Source organism: Centruroides vittatus, unplaced genomic scaffold (assembly GCF_030686945.1).
Source record: "Centruroides vittatus isolate TY-2023 unplaced genomic scaffold, ASM3068694v2 contig_754, whole genome shotgun sequence".
Classification (NCBI taxonomy): Eukaryota; Metazoa; Arthropoda; class Arachnida; order Scorpiones; family Buthidae; genus Centruroides; species Centruroides vittatus.
The window spans coordinates 1,903,735-1,924,318 of NW_027122490.1; the positions used below are offsets into that span (position 1 = coordinate 1,903,735).

Below are 20,584 nucleotides of genomic sequence, written 5' to 3' on the forward strand. Positions count from 1 at the left end.
ATATATCTCAAAAGTTTTGAGAAACTTCATGAATTTTAACGTTAGTTTGTGTTCATCATAACAAAATATACTTTATTTTATATTTATAAAACGATATTTATTAATAAATGATTAAAATACTTTGTTTAAAAAAATATGTTTTGAAAGTCAAGAGTCAATTCTACCACGAATTGTTTTGAAATTTTGCTTAGATATAAATATATAATTATATATATAGGCCTATATATCATATTAGATCAAATGAATAGTTATAGGAAAAAGAGAAAAAGATATTGTCAATTCATAATCTGATATAAAGGATGATAACCTACAAGGCATCAATGGTAAACCCCTAACGTAATTCATAATTCTTCGACGATACTTTTATCGATTCTATATCTAGAACATAACAAATTGGATGGTAGCTTTTTGTTTTCTTTTCTAGAGCAATAAACAAACCCTTAATCTGACAAAGAAAACTATTTCTGAAGTTATAAAAATATTACGTTTTGGTCTTGGCTCGTATTTACTTACAAGTTAGAATAAATTTTAAGGTAAAAGGAAAAAAAAATCGATCTGAACATAATTTTACCGATTTTCGTTTGCTACATTATGTAACAAATTTTCCAATTATGTTCATTAATCTTAATTAAAAACTGGATATAAAATAAGTATACAGTATATAAATTTTTTAAACCTTATTTCTTACAAAATTCCTCTAAATGTAAGAAAAGAAAAATACAATTTGACTAGTTTCTATATATAGAATCATCTAACAGGTAGAACAGAATTACATCATAAATAAATACGGCAGGTGAGTAAGAGGAAGCTGAGGTAAATTAATGATACTCTCTTTTCCACATGATTTATATCGACCTTGCAGGATTTATAAACTGGACTGTTTCCTCTTTATATATTTTTCAGTTATTCAAACGTTTAGTTTCTATCAAAAGACCTTGATAATAATCTGAAAAGTGCGCTAACAACCATCTCCGATTACTTAAACACAAAACAGTTTTTTTCCTCCTCCCCTTTCTTGGCAGCTTATCAAACTATTATTTCGTAATTTAATACAAGCCATACAACAACGCTTCCAGTTTACAATTGTGATAGTTGTTTGAATAATAATTACAACAAATCCAAAATGGTAATGCAAGGAGTTAATTTACAAATAATCCTTTACATATAAAGATCTATTGATATTCAATTTTTTAGGGGAAAAAAAGCATTAACACTTTTCGTAAAAACTCTTAAGACTTTTTTTTAATTACACTAAAAATATAGTTTTTATTTAATAAATAACTACTTTAATAAAAAACATAATAATAAAACTGAACCATCATTTACAGACTATTTTTTAAAAGATATTTATTTTGACGTGTTTTAGCATAAAAACTACTTCGTAAGCCGTTAATGTCATTAAAGCGACGCGTAATAGAATAAGGCCGTTCTATTGAAGTTGCTAGACCACATGTGACCCCCACTGATCAACTGAGCCGATGAAACATTCATCCGTTAGAAAAAAAAAATTTCTGGGATAGAGAAGTAAATGCTATATTTAATTTGCAATGTTTGCTCTTAGTTTTTTCTAATGTTTTCAGTGATTGATTATATATATATATATATATATATATATATATATATAAATCAAATATTTATATTTTTATATACGTGAATATTATAAATTATAGTCGGTGTTTCTGAACCTCCGTTTACGGCTGCCTCCTAGGACTTTCATTAGGCAACGTGTTTACTAATTGCCCTTGGCAAAATTCGAGAGAATAGCAATTTATTTATTCACGATTAAGTATTTATTTACTTTTTTGTTACGTACGTATCCATCTTTCGTTTGACAGTGTTGATTACGTTATGGCTGGTGTGATTGCGATTATTACTTTTTTTGCGCCTAAAAATTCATTCTGACCCCGAACAAGATTACTTTCGTTTCCGTTCAGAAATTCTGTTCTAATTAACATAATTTTTGCTTAATTCCGTCATATTATTTTATATATTAATGCAAAGATGTTTTGGTTTAAAATAAACTTTCCCCCATTTTAAACCAAATAATAAAATCGATGGCTATATTTCTAATAGCACAAACTCTGATTATGTAGAGTATTGAATGAAAGTAGATGTAAATGAGTCATCCCACTGTATTAGATGAGTCTATACAATGGGGAAGCCCATCTTGGATAGGTATATGACACAGTGCTTATACGAAATATCCATCATTCTCGGGTTTTGAAAGCAATAAATAAATAGATAAGATACACAACGAAAACTCTAACATTAGACTCAAATAACAATAATATGAAGTTAAAAAAAGAAAATGCACCAGTCTCAGCAACTTGTGTCACTGTCGCAAAAAATATTTCCGCATTTTTATGCAGTTAAAGTCCTAAGAACAACCAAATACCCGAATGGCGATAGAATGGTTAAGAAATTGGCCATTTATCAACATGCAAAAGATAAAGGCGGATGCACACGGACAGCAAAATTAAGGCGACACTGAATGTCAACGTCTGCTCTTACCAATCGCCTCTTTTGACCTTGACAATTAAAATGGGTGATTGGTTTAATCTGTTGTCGACGTTCAATGCAGTGCTGCCACTAGGTTTTCTCCACAATATCCGGTTTGAGGGCAACAAATTTCCCCCTCCTATGCTTCGCCTCCAAAGAAATCCGCAGAAATACATGTAAAACCTGAATTATCTAGATTATTCCATCGTGTACCTAATTTAATAAATATTTTTACAATTTTATATAGCCTAGCGTTTCCTCTAATTTTATTTAAAAAAATTTTTCCTTTATTTCATAAAATATCTGCAAATACCCGCCAATTCTTCAATAGAAGGACTTCTTCCTCACAGAAGCCAAATTTTCCTCAATTGGAGAAATTCCCCTCCATGTGGCAGCCCTAATTCAATGTTACGTTAATTTCACCGCCTTTGTGCATCTGCCTTAACTTATGTATCAATTATAAGGATGCGAACCGCTTATCAAAAGTATGAAATTACATATTATAAGACGGTATCAGATAAGCATGCACTACATATGTCTATTTTCATTGGTAGATATAAGATGCAATATACATCACAGTGCATTCAGTGCTACCGTATCCCATACATTCAATACAAAAAGGATATCATCTAGCTATGGTAAATGTATCTTTTATATTTAATATTTTAAAAATATTCTAGATACAGAGTATGTACCTATTACATTTTAATAAATAAACTATTTATCTTTCATATGATTATAATTTAAATGTTATGTTCCTTTTCTAACTAAATGGAACACAAAGTTCTATTTTGTGGTATCCCCATGATGTCTGCTAGTACAGCCAAAAACGTCTGAAATACTTAATTGCTGCTGAAGATTTTACAGTGTATTCATTATTTGCGAAAGAAACCAGTCAAGATTAAGTGCAAAATATAATAAATTGTATACTACAATTAATCTGATATTTTAGATACATACAGTAATCGATAAGAGATTGTAAGACGAATTCCGTGGGTTTGCATAAGATTTTAAATAAATAAAATAGAAGGAAAACTATTCCATTATTCACAGTAGTAAATATAATTCCATACATTCTATTTTTCCGTATTCTGTAGTCCCAATAAATATAACATGCATGTATGTACAGTACTGTACAATTCTAAAAACTTTTCTTATACTTTTCTATATATATACATAATTTATTTTTTATTAAAAACTATAAAAATAAAAACAGGAAATATGTTTAACTGGAGGGATAAATGCACTTCTGGGTAACTCTTCCGGGACAAAACAAAGAGAATAATCCAAATATGTTGCTTTGTAGTAATCGTTTAGTAGTATGCTGAAATACTTAAATGCCACCGAATTCTAGCGAATTGGCAGAATATCAAAGCAGAAAAATTTCTTCAAAAGATGATAATTTTTTCTTTAAAAAATCATAAGCAATCGTTACTTGTACTATTCTTTATAAATTAATGCAAAAAGAGACATCGGATATAAATTTAGTATTAAATAACTGAATTTAACATGAGATAATTTTTGGATTTCGTAGCGATATTTTCATGTTTTATGATATTTTATAAGTATATTTCTACGTGATCGCAATTTATGATGCATAAAATTGTTCTTCAGTGTAATATGCAAGTTTGCTGAAATGGACAAAAAATGTAAATTCTTTAAAAACAGCTTTTTTGCAACTTTGTGACTTCTAGATTTTCTCTTGTTTTTAATAAATTTATCATGTAATGGCAACAATTTTTTATTTAAAAGTTAATTTAAAACTTGTGTACAACCTACACTTTGCAAAGCGAATTATTGTATAGTGTGTGATTCATACAAAGTAATGAATCACACACTTAAAAATTCTGTTTTTATCCAATGATTTTTCTATATAATATGATTACTCAATAACTATATACAGTCAAACTTCCATGTAGTCCTTCCTAAATAACGTCACCTTCTTAACGAGACAATAAATACATGTGAACAAATCATCCTTTCAATATTAAGAAAACTTTAAGTGCCTACGATTTTACATTAGAAACGGCATTTTCAGCGAAAAGTCCCTTGTCTTTCAAACTCAAACTTGTGTACAGATCTCATTAATATATTCCACACTGCATATTATCAAATTCTAATCAAATTGCCTTATATTTGTGTTAAATTTAATACACCATAAATTTAACAGGTATAATACGATTCGATTAGGAAAAAATTAAATCATCTTGTTTTGATTTCAGATACGATATAGATGAACTTAATCTATTTTTATAACTACACTACAACTGTAAGCATCATTGACACAAAGTAATCGATGTTAAGAAACATTGAGAAGATAACGTCGATTTATTAAGCAAGATATTAAGCTTGATAATTTTTTTTAAATGAAGATCTGATCGTCCAAGACAAGTGTTTTCGCAAACCGGTGACCGAAGACTATAAGATAAAGGAGTGGCCCTTAAATTCCTTTATTATTCTCTAGAACTGCACTGCTTTGAATTTCTCAGCAGGGAGACCAGTTTTCATTTACTTAAACATTTTGAAGTAGCTAAACGTCACAAGCAAGGGCAAGTAAGAGCAACGTTCAGCATTCGTGGAATTAGGATTACTAAAAAAAAATATCTTGCAGAATGAAGTATCCTGCAGAGCACTGTTACAATCAGAAAATCTGCAAGGAAAAAAATTCCTATCGGAGTGTATTATGAAGATCCGAAATTGTAAAATAAATTAAAGTCATAGGTATAATTTCAATTCCGTAAAATATTATGCGATAAATTGACACTAAAAAAAGTAAAAAGAATATCATAGTTTAATTGTATTTTAAGAAGGACGTCAAATACTTTTTCATTATAATTCTTAATAAGATACAACTTCAAGAATATAATCTCCGATTTTCTTTAAGAATAGATAAGAAAACTGAAGGGAAAAAATGTTTTTACTTTCAAATTTTTCTCGCCTGAATATTTTAAATAAAACAATTTTTTTAAAATAATTAAAATGTTTTTAAGCAAAATATTTTAATCAAATGCATAATATTACATTCAAAGTAAGCTCGAAATTGCTTATATAATTTCTATTTTAACATAAATGTTAAAAAGTAACTGTTTTTATTCAGATTCGAAGAAGAAAAAGTTCTTTATTAAATTTAATTCTGCCACATACTAAATTTAAAAACGTGATCTAATGTAAATACTTAATACGCTCCAAACATTACAGAAATAAAATGTAATACATACTCTTATAATCCCTTCCCTTGGGTTATAACAGAACACGTTTTGACATCGAGTTGACATTTTTACGGCTGGCACAGTGTTATTAAATTATTTCTTTTAAAAAAGTTGCTGACAATACAAAAAAACTAAGCACGAAACTTTTCAGTGTCCACAAGAAAAAAAAATATATTGTTAGTTTATATTACTTACTGTCAGGGAGATCGAAACATTTCATAAACTAACATTTAAAAAGAAAGTAACATTATTAAATAATATCGTTAAAAAAAGGAAACAATGAAGTATGTTAGAACAAAACACCTGTCAATAACATCATATTTAATTGTTTTTAAATTAATGTAGGCGTCTAGAAATTATTAAATAAAACGGAAAAAAAAAATGACAGAAAAAGATTTTTAAGTGTAATTATGTTATTATTATTGTTTAACTAATAAAGTGTGGAACGGAATAATTCTGATAATGATTTATGGAAACGCGACTTAGATAATATTGTAAAATTACAGCTACAAAATAAATTTGTATGCATACGATACTGTGATGTATTATATACGAATGAAGTAAACATAATTAAAATTCTATATCCCTATGCGAGAAGAATGACCAGATGATGGTAATTACAGTCGCGTCGGTTATAAGTATTTCATACTTTGTCGCATATATTTCAACGAAGGATAAGTTTTAATATCATCTCCTTCACTTCTGGCAAAATTATACAAAATTTTGTAAGAGGAAAAAATATATTATATAATAACACCTGTGATTTCTCAAATTGAAAAAAAAAAGATGAGATGTTTCCAAAGGATTTGTCTCCTCCAAATGCCACGAGGATAATTCAAATTTTCTTAATTTCTCTTCAAGAAAAATAATAATAAAAAAATTACATACAATTTGCATAATATGCAAAACAGTTTGAAGAAACGAGATGAGTATTCTTTTACAATTCACAAATTTTCATAATTACAGTAATAATTGCTTCTGCAACGCATTTTTAAAATTTTGATGTATTTAATTTTTTTTCTAATATAATCGATTATTTCAAATTAATGCGAGGATTTATAAAATCTTATTTAGAGCTTCCTATATTTTTAAATACCAAAAGTATGACTTTAACAAGATTAATGGCAAATTTACGTGACGTAAATCTTCATAATAATCATTACTACCGAATGATTTTAAGCCAGTTTATATTTATAAATAAAGTTCGATTTAAAGATAACTACAAGAACAATTTAAAAAATGAAATAAACAATTACTTTAAAACGTCTTACTTTAGTTAAAAGCTTATATATTTTGAATTTTTTATTGATAAAGATAAAAGCAATAAACCAATTTTTAATACTGTTTACTATCCTCTATTTTAAACAAGGGCTCTTCTGCATTATACAACAACTTTATCTGTTTTTTTACTTTTTAATACACTGTTAAGCAGTACGTTTCTTAAATACTATTCAGTATAACAATATTAAAGATACATATACTTTAAACAAAACATTTTAACGGTTTGACTGTATCGTTTTCTATAGCATTATATATGTAGGCCTATGTAAATATTTAAATGAAGAAAAATAATAATTTAATATTTATATTCTTCTACTTCATTCAAATAAAACACTATCCCTCGTTTGAAATGAAAGATTAAAATATTTATAAAACCTGTATCATTATTTCGTATCAGTTTGCAAGCTTATTGATCTTAAAATTAGTCTAATCTGAAGGATAAACTCATAATAATTTAACTATAATTAGTGTGTGGTTACGCTAATTCCGTGTTAAATTATAAAATAAAAACATCTAAAAGATAGAGTAATGTATTAATTCTTTTCTATTTTTTTAAACGAGTTAATTTTCTAGAAAAATGCAATATTAAACTTTAAAAACTCGAATCCATTACTCCACTCGCGACCGATACGTAATATTGTGGCTTAATACACGGAGAGGATCTATAAAAAGTAAAAAAATCCAGCAGAGAAACACTAAGAATGTTTTAGAACCTTAACATGCTCTTTCTGTAATTACTATACTAACAAATCTCATTTTCCGTAATACACTTAATTAAAAACGAGAAAAACAGAGGAAAAAAACAAGTAAATTTTAAATTTCAAAAAAATAAATAAAATTTACTGTCAAATTCTAAATTAGAAACTTCATAAATATTTATGTAAATTATTATTATTACTACTACTACGAGCGTTAAAATAACCGAAACATATGTTTACATTTTGATATTATTTACAAAAAGTGTTCACTGGCTTATCATGAAGCTAGCAGTAGTTCAGAGAAAAACTCTCCCGCAGCGAGAAAGGTTAGAGGAAATTGCAGGATGTTTGATAGTCACACAGTTAAGAGAAAATGGGTAACAACACGTGACAATAAATAGACGTAGAAGTGCCAAGTTCCTCCTCCTTCCTACGCTACACATCGACAGTTGTTTTTCATCAACTACCCTGATAAACACCAGTCTAACGTTGTTGTTTGTCTTTCCTAATTTCTGATTTAGTTACCAACATATAAACATCATAAATATATATGTCATTAGTTATCTTTTAAAAAATTTATTTTTACTATTGTTTCAAATAAATTTAAGTAAACTTAAATCGGAAATTAAAAACACAGCTTTCTAGTATCCCAAATCCATAGAGAATTTACAAAGTGAATAGTCATGTTCAACAAAAACACTAATATTGTACAAGTGTACAGTATCTTTCTCACTTTTACAATTCCATGTCAAAGTGTCTCCGATATTTTCAGTAGAGAGATTCTTCCCTTTGCCAACCGATACTTATTGATACGTTAGAAATATGTTTCCGATATTTTTATATATATATAGGGGGAATTTTTTTTGACTTGAAAGAACTTATCTAACTTATGAGGGGGAAAACATTTCGATCATAGTGTACAATACTCAAGCAAAAGAATATAATGTTCGGATTTGAAACGCATTTAACAATGATTTTCCCATTACACTGAATTATTCTGTATCAAATATCATTCAAGTCGACTTTCAGTGTTACTTGTATTCTTTAAATCTTTCTTAAAAAGAGTTTTTTCTTCAGAACGGAAGGAAACGGAAAATCGACTTTCAAAATCAATCATTTTATTACATTTATTGAATTTAATAAATTATTTCTGTAATAATCGATAAACATTACGAATCTTAAACTATTTAATGTTTGAAATTGTTTAATTATTATTATTGTTTGATAGTATAAACGAAACATTCAACAGATCGAAATTAAAAGGAAAAAATTGATTTAGAAGAATTTGTATTATTTGTTTGGCTTAACAAAATGACAAAAAAATCGATTGTTTTTATAAACACGCTACACTTATATAGGGGAGTAAGCTACAACAAAGCGAATAAAACCTGAACGAAGATTCTTCAGAGCTTGGTGGTGCAAAGACCATCAGAGTATTTTATTACATTTTCATGTATCACTGACATAAAATTGCTGAGAGTGGTGAATGAATGTAGAGTACCCACGCGACATCCAGTCACCATGTAGATCAATTTTATTTCTTCTCCATCTGTTCACCTTATATTTTGCAAATGCACACAACAAAGACAAAAGCGAGCATGTCAGACAAGTAATGGGTATGACAGGACTAATTAAGCGAAGGGGCGGGTTGGACAGTTTTACATATTGCACGGTACCATTCAGTAGAAATCAAGGGAACTACATTTCATTTGAAACTGTTTACTCGAAACAATGGATCAATAGTATTCCTTCGTGACTGGTACTTATTGATATGCCATTCTGACGACACGTTAGAACGGCGCCAGTTTATACGGTATTGGGACAGTAAAATGCATTTAGCTTTAAGTTTACATGTTGAAATTAGAAAGTTTTGCTCTGATTATTTTCTTAAAACAAAAATCTATATCGCCGAGTTCTGTACTATTTAAAATTTTAAGCACATACTGGCAGCCATCATCTCTTCAAAGATAAGGTAGTTTGCCACTTATAAAAAGTCGATAAGAGACGAAAACAGCTTTTCGGAGGAAAGAATATCAAAAATGCTGTACAGCACGATTAGAAATATTTGTCACCAAGGTAATGATGTCGAATTGAGAAGGACGACGCTTAATCGACTTCAACGTACAACTAGACAATGTCATTTTTCTCAGAAAAACCAGATCGTTCCCCATGCTCTACACTTAAGCTCTTTCCTAAGCTCTTTTGTGACGACTGAATTCATCTTTGTTTCGCTGGCAAGATAACCGATCTTCTCTTATCGACATATATCTACTCAGAGTCATTTAATATGTCGCCAAATTGTGAGATTTTTTTCTACTTTTTATCTCAAAGGGTCGCTACTGGATATTATTCTATTGTCTTTTCTTAACTGGAGCATAAACTTTGAATGAACTTTACCTATGTCTTTTATCTTGCTAAACAGGAAAGGAAACAAAAAAAAAGATTTTTCTTTTTTTATCTAATTAACCGTAATCACGAAGAATGATTAATAATTTTTCAAAAACGTCGATATAATTCTAAAAATATTTAATCTTAAGCGTATTCCTTTGTAAAAAAAATCCAGGGATTATATAATTTTTCAACTTCAAAATCAAATCAAATCTCAAATTTTATTCTCCATTTTAATACGCTACCATGAATTATTGCCGATTTGACAATTAACTTATTTATCCTGGAATAAGAGGAACGGGCACAAAGCCAGAGAAGTTTTGATAAATCTACGCGATGAGTCGATTACAAATGAACAGTTACGATGCAGGCAAAAGAACTCATTTGGAAGAGAAATTTTGAAAATCTTTAAACAATTTATCAAGTTACCACACTGCTTTATCTCAATTGTGTTTCCCCCCTTCGTTCGTTTAATTCGAAAATATAAAAATTGGATAAAATCAAAAACCGGCAATCTCGAGATTTTTATTTCGTTTCCACTTCTAAATATACAAATTGAATTTTAGTTACTTATTTCGAATATTTTTTTCTTAAGTTCATCATCCTGCAATATACTGAGGTCATTGGGCTAAACACACTTATCAATCTCTGGATCTATAAAAGGATATATATCATAAAATGGAAGCTTTGACCCAGAGACTAATTACAGCAAGTGGCTGTATTATTTTCCTTTAAGCAACATTCGTGAAACCAGCCCACTTGGAAAACCGACAGAACTTGTTTTTGAATATGATAATCACTTCTAGTAACAGAATGAGGAACTTCATGCACACAAGCAGATTTTCTAGCTCGTGAGTCACAATCTTTACTAACTCTCTCTAATATTAAATTATGATTACCTTATTTAAGCATTTTTTTTTTTTTTTGAATAATAAAATGGTTTAAATAATAATATATTATTTAAAAACAGTTGTAACAATATAATTTAATTAAAGTGGTTAGTACCATTCAAATCTCGTCTTACAGTAAAAAATAATATATGATGCAATAGTGATATTGTTCTGTTACAAGATATGTCATAACCAATTTTAAATTGGTGACGTCAAAATAATAACTACCCAGTTGTATTGTTATTCACATATATATTTTTATCCTTGATATAATAACTGTATATTACTATAAATATAAATTCTTTTTTAGTCCTTAATTTTGTTTTGTACTCGAATTTCCTGGAAATACAAGTCAAGTGGAAAAAGATAAGAATGGGCAGACAACCGTCATTCAAGGTGAGACTAGGAAAACGGGGTGTTGTCAACTTTTACACAAGTTACAAATCTTCGTGTCAACATTTTCTCCCTCCCTCTTTTTTGGGTAATATATAATTATTATAAAATAACGAATTATTATAATTCTGATGCCCATTAAATACATTTTTACTCGTGAATTTTTATTGTATTCGACACGATTAATTCAACAAGTATCTTAGTTTTTGTGTGTAGATCTATAGATTATTTTCGAATTTTTATGTCACGAAAGATTTACAATTTAAATTTCGATAATTTGATTGATTTAACATACCTTATTTTATTTATAAGCTATAATATATATATATATATATATATATATATATATTTCAATTTTGGAATAAACTTCTTATAACAACAAGATTAAAAGAAAAATATGTAACTAGAACAGTTTTTATTTTAATAATGTACACAATTTAATTAAATAAAAAAACACAACGCAGAGTTTCCGAAACGAAAGAAAGAACCATCCTATACATAAAAATAACGCTAATTTATTATTTTAAATTATAATTTTAATAAACTCATCAAATAAAAAAAAATGAAATTTGGATAATAGACAATCGCAAATATAAAGCGATCAAAATGATATTAGTTAGAAGAAGTAAAGTCATTTGTGAAATGCAAATATCAACACAACATCCTTCGAGATTTAAACTGTTAAAAAAGGAATCAACGTCGATTTACTAAAGGTTCCCAGCACCTGTCAGTCGTTAGTGCCTAAGGCTGAGGAGAAAGCTTCCCACCTGCCCAGGTAGTAAGGCCAGACAGAAGAAAAACTTAACTTATCCGACTTTAAATTGCTTTTGTGTTACACTAACCGCCAATGATGTCATGTCAGACAATTTTCCCACAAAACTTTCAAACTGAAAGACATTTATCGATTCTCCAACCATTTTACTGGACAAACGCATCTCAACCGTCCATCCACATCAGATATTCTTCCAACGGTTTTTCATCCCCCTTCGTAATAAACTATAATAAAACTTACAAGTTAAATTGTAAATATCACTTACTTTGTACAAGTAGAAGACATAATATCCACTTTAAAAGTTTGTATTCCACTTCCATGACGGCCAAGAAGTGATTTCACGTAAAGTCCAAACTCTAATACACGAACACACTGCAACCAGCACTGAAGCCGTACGCCATTTGACTCGCCACCTCTTCTCTCGACAGACGGCGTTAGCGCACTCTGGTGGACAAAGTAGGAAAGCAGGAGCCGGATGTCTGCCGCAACGGCGACAAACCCAATAAATAATAGCTCCGCTCTTCGGATTTATGACTCGAGTGGACACCAAACAAAATACAAATAATAATTTATTGCGTATCAAATCACTTTCACTTATAATACTCATTAATGTAATACGCTAATCCGAAAACGGACCGATTTTTTTCCTCTATTCTAACAACGTATTCGGTAATGTCATTTTATAAATTTTCAGATCTAAATTAAAAAATTTATTTCCTTTCTTTGACATTTTCTCTTCCGAGATATTAACAAATACGTAAATAAAAAATTCTCTACTTAAATGCTAATATTAGATAATATAAAGTGATATTATGTAGCCTATATTATTAGGTAAAAAAATATTTAAAAAACATTTTAAAATTACATGCAATGAAAATACATATGAAATTATAAATATTGTATATAAAAATTTCAAACAAACAATTCTATATATTAATTAAAAATTTATTTTATCACAAAAAATAGACAGGAAACTTGTAAAACTTCTTGTCTATTTATAGTGTCAAAATGTTATAATATAAAATTAATTTAAATAAAAATATAACAAATACCACACATTTATATTTTTGATATAGAATAAAATAATTATAATTCTCAAAGGTTTTAAAGCGTAAAGATTTACACAATAACAATACAAATGGTATTAATATAGTAAAACAGTAGAAATTACATTATTTTTATGCACCAGTTTTCTTAGCTGATTGTTAAATATAGGCTACATATACTGTATAGACTATTTTAACAATACTCTAATTTTCCAAATGTGTGTGCATATTATAAAAATAGATCATAGAAATAATACAACTTTTACTATTTTTCATATGTACAGTACTTATAAATATGCAACTGGTATTAGTAAAAATTATGCTAATAAGCAGTTTGCGATTAAGACATATAATCATATTAATTATGAATCCACACGCTATGTAATAAATCTATAACAAAGTACAGGATACGATAATTGAATGAATCCTTCTTTCGTGCAAATATCCCTACATGAACAGTTTTTCCTATTTTGTTAGAGATTTATGAGCGAACTGTTTATTTATTTATTTTAATGAATCATACTGAACTAACATTAGTACCTATTGTCTAAATAGGTAGAAACTATTTAGTCGATTGAAATCTATAACGATAAAGAATATACATTATTATGTATATCCTATAAAAATCATCAAAATGGATAATAGATTATTATTATTATTATATTATAAATTTATGAATTAATTTATTGTTAAAAGCATACGCAGTAAGCAAATTTTTAAAAGAAACTTGTTCATTTTGTTTCCTGTAAAAACGATGATAAAATCTTTTGAATGACAAATTTCATTTCCTTTAGATTATTTCAAAACATTTTTAGATTTTTTTTCTTTTCATAAAGTTTTAAAAAAATTCAAAAATTGCTATTTCAAAGTAACTCTATCGATAGAAAATAAGGAGGATTTTAGTAATCTGATTTTATTATTTACAAGTGCACCTGTCTAAAAAGATCAAAATCTCATAACAAAAAAAAAATCTTTCTAAAAATAGAATTTATTTTTTATTTTTTCAAGTTCGAATATAGTTATTAGTGATATGTTGTAGCATCAGTTCATTCATAATTTCAAACAAGGTTATTAAGAAATTAAAAAATTATAATAAAGTAGTATTGTAGTAAAATAGTGAATAAAATAAAAATTAATCAATAAAAGTTAGAGAATAATTTATCACGAATCCTAAAATAGTAACAATACATATTAAAATTAAATATAAATAGATTCAAAAAATAAACCTATTCAATAAAAAAAATTAATAATAGCAATAATAATAATAATAACAAAGCAAAGATCTTATATAGGCCTATATAGGCCTATATTTATTTATTTATTTATAAGATCTTTGTTATTATTCTTCAAGATCTTTTTATATATATAAATTTTAAAATTTTTATTCGATTCAGCATTATATATTTTTTAAAAAAGGATTAATAATTCAGCTTGCATTATGTAATTGTTGCTTCGATTGGAAACAACATCTTAAAATTTTAACGTAATACAGCACTTTCTTTAAGTTAAAATTTTTAATATTCAATTTTGTTTTATTAGAAATACATTTAGTTTTTAAAATGTTACATCTACAACTACTGTATTATTTGATAAACCAATTGAAACTCTTCAAAGAAACTACATAGTGTCTGTTATCAATCAAACTCAATTCTTCTATTGATACATCCATTTAGAAAATGAATTATTTCGTGGTTTCATTTTAAACATTAAATTGTTGTCAATCTTTTAAAATTTCTCTATTATTTTTATTTCCAGATTTTTGAGTCGGATTATTTATTTTACAGGCGTTTTACATTTTACACGTTTACTATTTTACACGTTTTAATTATAGATAAACAGGAAATTTTATGTATTGTTCGTAGTTTTAAAGAGCTTAGAGTTGGATATCGTTGAATCGGAATTAAAATTGATTTATTATTTTATCTACATTATTGGCAATTGCTTTTCTATGTTCTGATATGATAATGATATGTCATTAAAATATATATTTTCGGTTGACAACCGATATTGCTAAAACAATTATTTAGATCACATAGAATAAATCTTGGATCCCTCTTACAATTATTTACAAAGACAAGTACTATAATAATCGATAGACCTTTGAAACTACCAATTACAATGAACATTAGCGCATAAAGTAACAAGACTATCATCTCAACCGTACGCAAAGATGGTAACAGATGACTTTATTCATGTCATTTGTCTAAAGAACGACGTTTGTCATTTCAAAATTGTTAGGTAACAAACACGAATCTAACCAGTATTAATTTGTACTGAAACTTAAATTAAAGCAAGCAAGAAGGATTAATTTTATATTATTTGCAGACAAACATGTTTAGAAAAACTAAAAAATATATGTGTAATCTTTTGGCATTCATTAGTACAGAATTACACTTTAGGCATTTAGATCATTAGTGCGAATGTCAGTCGATGTCGCTGGAGGATACATATTCGAAATTATTTTATGAAAAGATTCTCTAGTTCCTAAGAAGTTTGCGTATAAAAGCAAATAAAATACTAAAAAGATAGTTTCTCGTGGAAACAAGCAGATGTTCTTTAAAAGAAAGTTATTGCAAAGTTAACTAGCAAGATTAGTGAAGAATTTAACTAAAGGTGGTATGTATATCTCTTTCCTTTTGTATAATTACTTCTTCATTTTAATTAATTTTCATTATTTTTGATGTTACTTATATTGATCCATTTTTTAAAAGCATTGATTAATGCCCAATAGCATTACAAATTTTCCAAAAATATCGCTTTATAACTTTTGTCAATAAGTTTAAATTACGCTCAAATTAAATTTAAACTGAGAAAAACAAGAAGAAAACTAACTACTAAAAAAAATCTCAAAATGTTTCCTTTAAATATTTACTTCTTAATTTTACACCAGCATTTTTTATTTTATTTTATTTTTTAATGTATTTTTCTTTTTTCGAGAACATCTATTAGCTCGAAATGAAAAAAAATTAAATAAAATTGGTTTAAAATTGTTATAGATGACAAAAATTTAATTTCAACCAAGTTAAATTAAGCTATTAACCGATTCCTTATTACTATTTATTGAAACAATTCTTTTATTGTAAAAATAAAATTAAAATTGTTTTTAAACAATAATTGTTACTACTGTATCTTTGTACAAGTGAAATAATTACAGTTAAAATACTATTTGAAATAATTTACTTATCATTAACATAAAAATTCACCTTCAATATGTTTCAGAGGGGTGTTTTTTAAAAAAAAGTAAAAATCCATCTTTAGTTGAATAACAGTAATGAAAAAAGAAATCTGAAAATAGTTTGAGAGGAAGTAGATATCGCTGCCTTTAATCTTATCATAAAAGTTTGTGGAAACAATAGGAAAATCGACAGAAGTGTCTACATCTGATGATAAAGAAAAACAGAAAAACCGATTGAATCTAGAAGTTGAAACCATATAAATATTATCTGAATTCTCATCTAATGATAATACACATAAGAAAAAATTAAACTTTATTTGGATATTTATTTAAAAAATAAAAATAAAAAACAAAGCAAAAAATAAATTGAATTAGAATCTAAATTTTAAACGTAAGAATATAAATTAATTAAATTTAAAATTGCTATTCTTTTTAATTATAAATTTATATTAACGATATCAAAAGTATTTTAATCCAAAATCTTTCTGTAACTCTAAATTTCAGTTAGATGAATAAGCAAATTTTCAATGAAAGTTTGGAACATTATATCTCTTTTGATAAAATTTTTATCTTTCTCAATCTCCAAGTCAAATGCAATTTCCTAAAAATAGTAACCAGAAGATTTATATCTACGTAAATATTATCTTCATAATATGATAATTTCAATTAAAATGTCTATCTAAAGTTTTCAATTACTTTAATGAGTAAAAACTATTAAAAATTTAAATATATTTTAAGAAATACAATAAATTAACTTTATTTTTTAATATAAACTAACTTAAACTTTACAAAAAAAAAAGAATAATAATAATTTAATTCAGATTTTCTATATTTTGAATAGTTATCGCTTAATAAATGCTAAGTGCGATTTTATTGTTTTAAATCTTCTTCAGATAAATAAACAAGTCATCGGATTAAATTATTTATATTATTTTTATTAATAAATGCAAAAATGAGATTAAATTTTATGGGAAATTTGACTACGTTCCAATAAAAAAATAATTACTTATTTTATGCGCAAGCGAAATGCATAATTGAATACTTTATTATTTTTTTATTGTATTTTATATGTTTGAATAAGGATATACTTATAATCTTTTTATTTTAAAATATAAAAGCGATAAAATTATGCTTTATATTTATAGTGTCAATTTTTGAATTTTTAACATTGAAAAGCCAAAAATTAAAACCCAGAAATCGAAAATATCTTCTTAATTCTTTATTTTGATTTACTTTGAAAGAATTATTGTATGATTATTTTAAAGAATTTTACATTACTTACTCATTAAATAAATCTTGTAAATAATAACATAAACAAATTAAAGTTTATGTGTTTTAGCTACAGTATCATATAAAATGATTAGAGTAAAATTGGGTTATTTTAAAAGCTTTTATCGAATAGTTTTTTTACGAATTAAACTAAAAATTTCGAAAAGGTAAACGAACAAATAAACAGTACAAAATTCAATTTTGGTTCTTCTTTTTATTTATTTATTTATTTTTTTAATTTTTCTTTTCTACCTTGAAGAAATAGCTATAACCCAATTGAATCTTTCCTTTTGGTTGCTACAGGTGTCGATATAGTGCATGTTGGTTTGGCATGTGTAGACCATACAAATCACCCCCTGGTGGTATTTCCTACCGTAACAATTAGCCATTATCTGGTGGCAATCCTATATAGCCCAAGACAACCTCTTTGCGATAACGTAGTCTTCTTCCCTGTATCGACTTGCCGCTAGCATTCTTGTCACACTCCGTTATCTTCTTGTATTTTTCCACTGCACTTCTATAGGTTTCATTTCAACGTGGACCATTGGGTTTCTCATACAATTGATTCCGCAAGAACAAAATGATCATTCAAGAGGATTCGCTCAAATGCGAACGTGTTGCACATGAATTCCCAAATATCCTCGATATCATCAAATTTTATCTCCATTTTCATTAGTTATTTTATAATTAAACTTAATTTAATAAACGTATTTAACTTTTTAAATCTAAATTCAAGTCATCAGTATTGATAATACTGAAACTTTATTCCCTATTTTTATGATAATCTAAAAGAAATTTTATGGATTAAAATATTAAATAATTATAATTCTGCACAAGTTTTAAAAATATACTAAAAATAATTCATTTGTAGGAAAAAAAAACATTCCAAGCTTCAAATATGACTTCTGTATAATCAGGAAGTAAAAATTTATTATGAAACTTTAATATATAATACGATGCAGGTGATTTTCTCGTGTGGGGTCTACGTGAATAATTATTTGTAATTTTGTAAAAAATAAAAGTCCTGTGGGCTTCAACCAAATTTGCATTAACTTAATATTCACCTTTCCAAAATTGGAACACCATACTGATGTTTTGAAAATCAATAGCAGCTGTCAGCACTTTTTTTATTTTTATATTAGCAGGTGAAAATATTATGTGCATGAACTTAAACACACAAAATTTCGGAAATTATTTTTAATTCTTGTTAATTAGTTTGGAACCCAAGTTTCATTACTTCATAAAATTTATAATTTTTTTTTTTAATTGTAGATTTATATTAAAGTAAGGTTTTCTCTTTTATATAATATGAAGAGTTATTTATACTAAACTATATATTAGAAGTTCCTTATCGTTTTTTGATTGTCGATACTTTCCCAAAATTAAATTTAATTCTAAGATTCTTTGCTATACTGATACAAAATAAGAATAAATTAGAAACAGGATAAAATCGGATTTAATAGATTTTTTTTTCTATTAAATATAAGTAATACTTCGAAATTGTATGCTTCACTAAAATTTAAACATATATGAATTATTATTGTATGTATAAATATATATAAACACCTCCAAACTACCCTAAATAATTTATAAATTTGTCGTTTCTACAGATAACTGGCTTGATTCGTCAGGGGTGGTTAGCGACTATTAAAATCTATATAAGAAGTGGCTAGCGAACTCCTGATACAGATTTTAGCGTAAGTTATATCAGAAATGCCGTAATTTAGAGCTTAAATAATAATATAATTTACAGGAAAAATAATAAATAATGTATACTATATTAGATTATAATCATTTTATAAATTAGATTTTCTCTAATTTTATCAAGTTAATTATGGTTTAAATATGTGTAATAATAGTTTTTTTTCTTAATCTGCAATATACCTGTATATAATGTTATAGCCTAAATATTAATTCCAAATATGAAACAATTTTAGTAAAATATAACTAAATTTAAATTGATTTAGAATTCTTTTAATATGATATATATTAATGAAAATATCATAAAGTCACTTTAAAAATTTATTTAATTATAGCATTTTGAATTATTAAAATGATAAAAATTTATAATTTTAAATAAAGTTATAATTATTTGTATATTTTTAAATGAAAACTTTTTAAAATTTAAAATAGTAATTATTGTATATTCGATTTAATTAAAAATAGAAAAACTCTCATTAAAAGCATTATTAATTAAAAACTAAAGCAGACATTCTTGAATTTCAGTTTTAGTTTTATTTTATTTTTCGTTGTTTGACTTTCTTTAATCTTCTTCCTTCGTAATTTTATGGTAAACATTTTCTTTATTATTGTCATTGAATAATGTCGTAATAAATACATTTAAATGAAAATTAAAAACTAAAAATCATTACTTTAGAATGAAAAATATTTTATATTCTTTTTTAACTTTGTGATGAGATAGAAATTTATTTGTTCATTCGACTCGACTCAATTAATCTCAATAATGGACTATGTAGATATTTGAAAAAATATTATTAAAATATTTAAGAGTTTTTATAAATTTTTAAGTAAAACGTAAACAAAATATACTAAACTAGAAAGAATTTTTAAAACATATCAATTATAATGAAAATTGCTTTAGATGTTCATAAAATAGTTCATGATTTTTATTACTTTATCCCTAAATTACTCTAAAAATAAAATGTAATTATCTTAGTAAAATGCTTATTACATCATTTATTGAATTTATTATATTCACTTATTTAATTCATATTCATTAGTTCATATCTATTAATAGAGATAAACAGGAAAATCATAATTAAACTTAATTTTAGTTAACAATATCCTATGGCAATAAAAATTAAAAATATTAAAAATCTAATATAATTGCATCATGCTTATTATTACCTTTACCAATACAAATCTCTAGAATTTTACTTTATTATTGATTTATTATTCAATATAATTATGTCGTCGATTGGATAAAATTTAATAAGAAATAAT

General features: G+C 26.3%; 2 protein-coding genes across 3 annotated transcripts in view; one reads left to right on the plus strand and one right to left on the minus strand.

Annotated features, from left to right (window-relative positions):
- LOC136981414 (irregular chiasm C-roughest protein-like) overlaps nucleotides 1-12,589 on the minus strand; it is a 101,634-nt gene extending 89,045 nt beyond the window's left edge. The window contains exon 1 of one of the 2 annotated variants that reach the window (XM_067277732.1): nucleotides 12,396-12,587. In XM_067277732.1, the coding sequence (XP_067133833.1) occupies nucleotides 12,396-12,450 (55 nt within the window). In that variant the 5' untranslated portion in view covers nucleotides 12,451-12,587. Of the gene's footprint in view, nucleotides 1-12,395 lie in introns of both variants that reach the window. The other variant, XM_067277733.1, reaches the window with a different exon arrangement.
- Nucleotides 3,242-20,584, plus strand: part of LOC136981430 (anaphase-promoting complex subunit 13) — a 424,687-nt gene continuing 407,344 nt past the window's right edge. The window contains exon 1 of the mRNA XM_067277752.1: nucleotides 3,242-3,248. The gene's annotated coding sequence lies outside the window, so the exon portion shown is untranslated. The remainder of the gene's footprint in view (nucleotides 3,249-20,584) is intronic.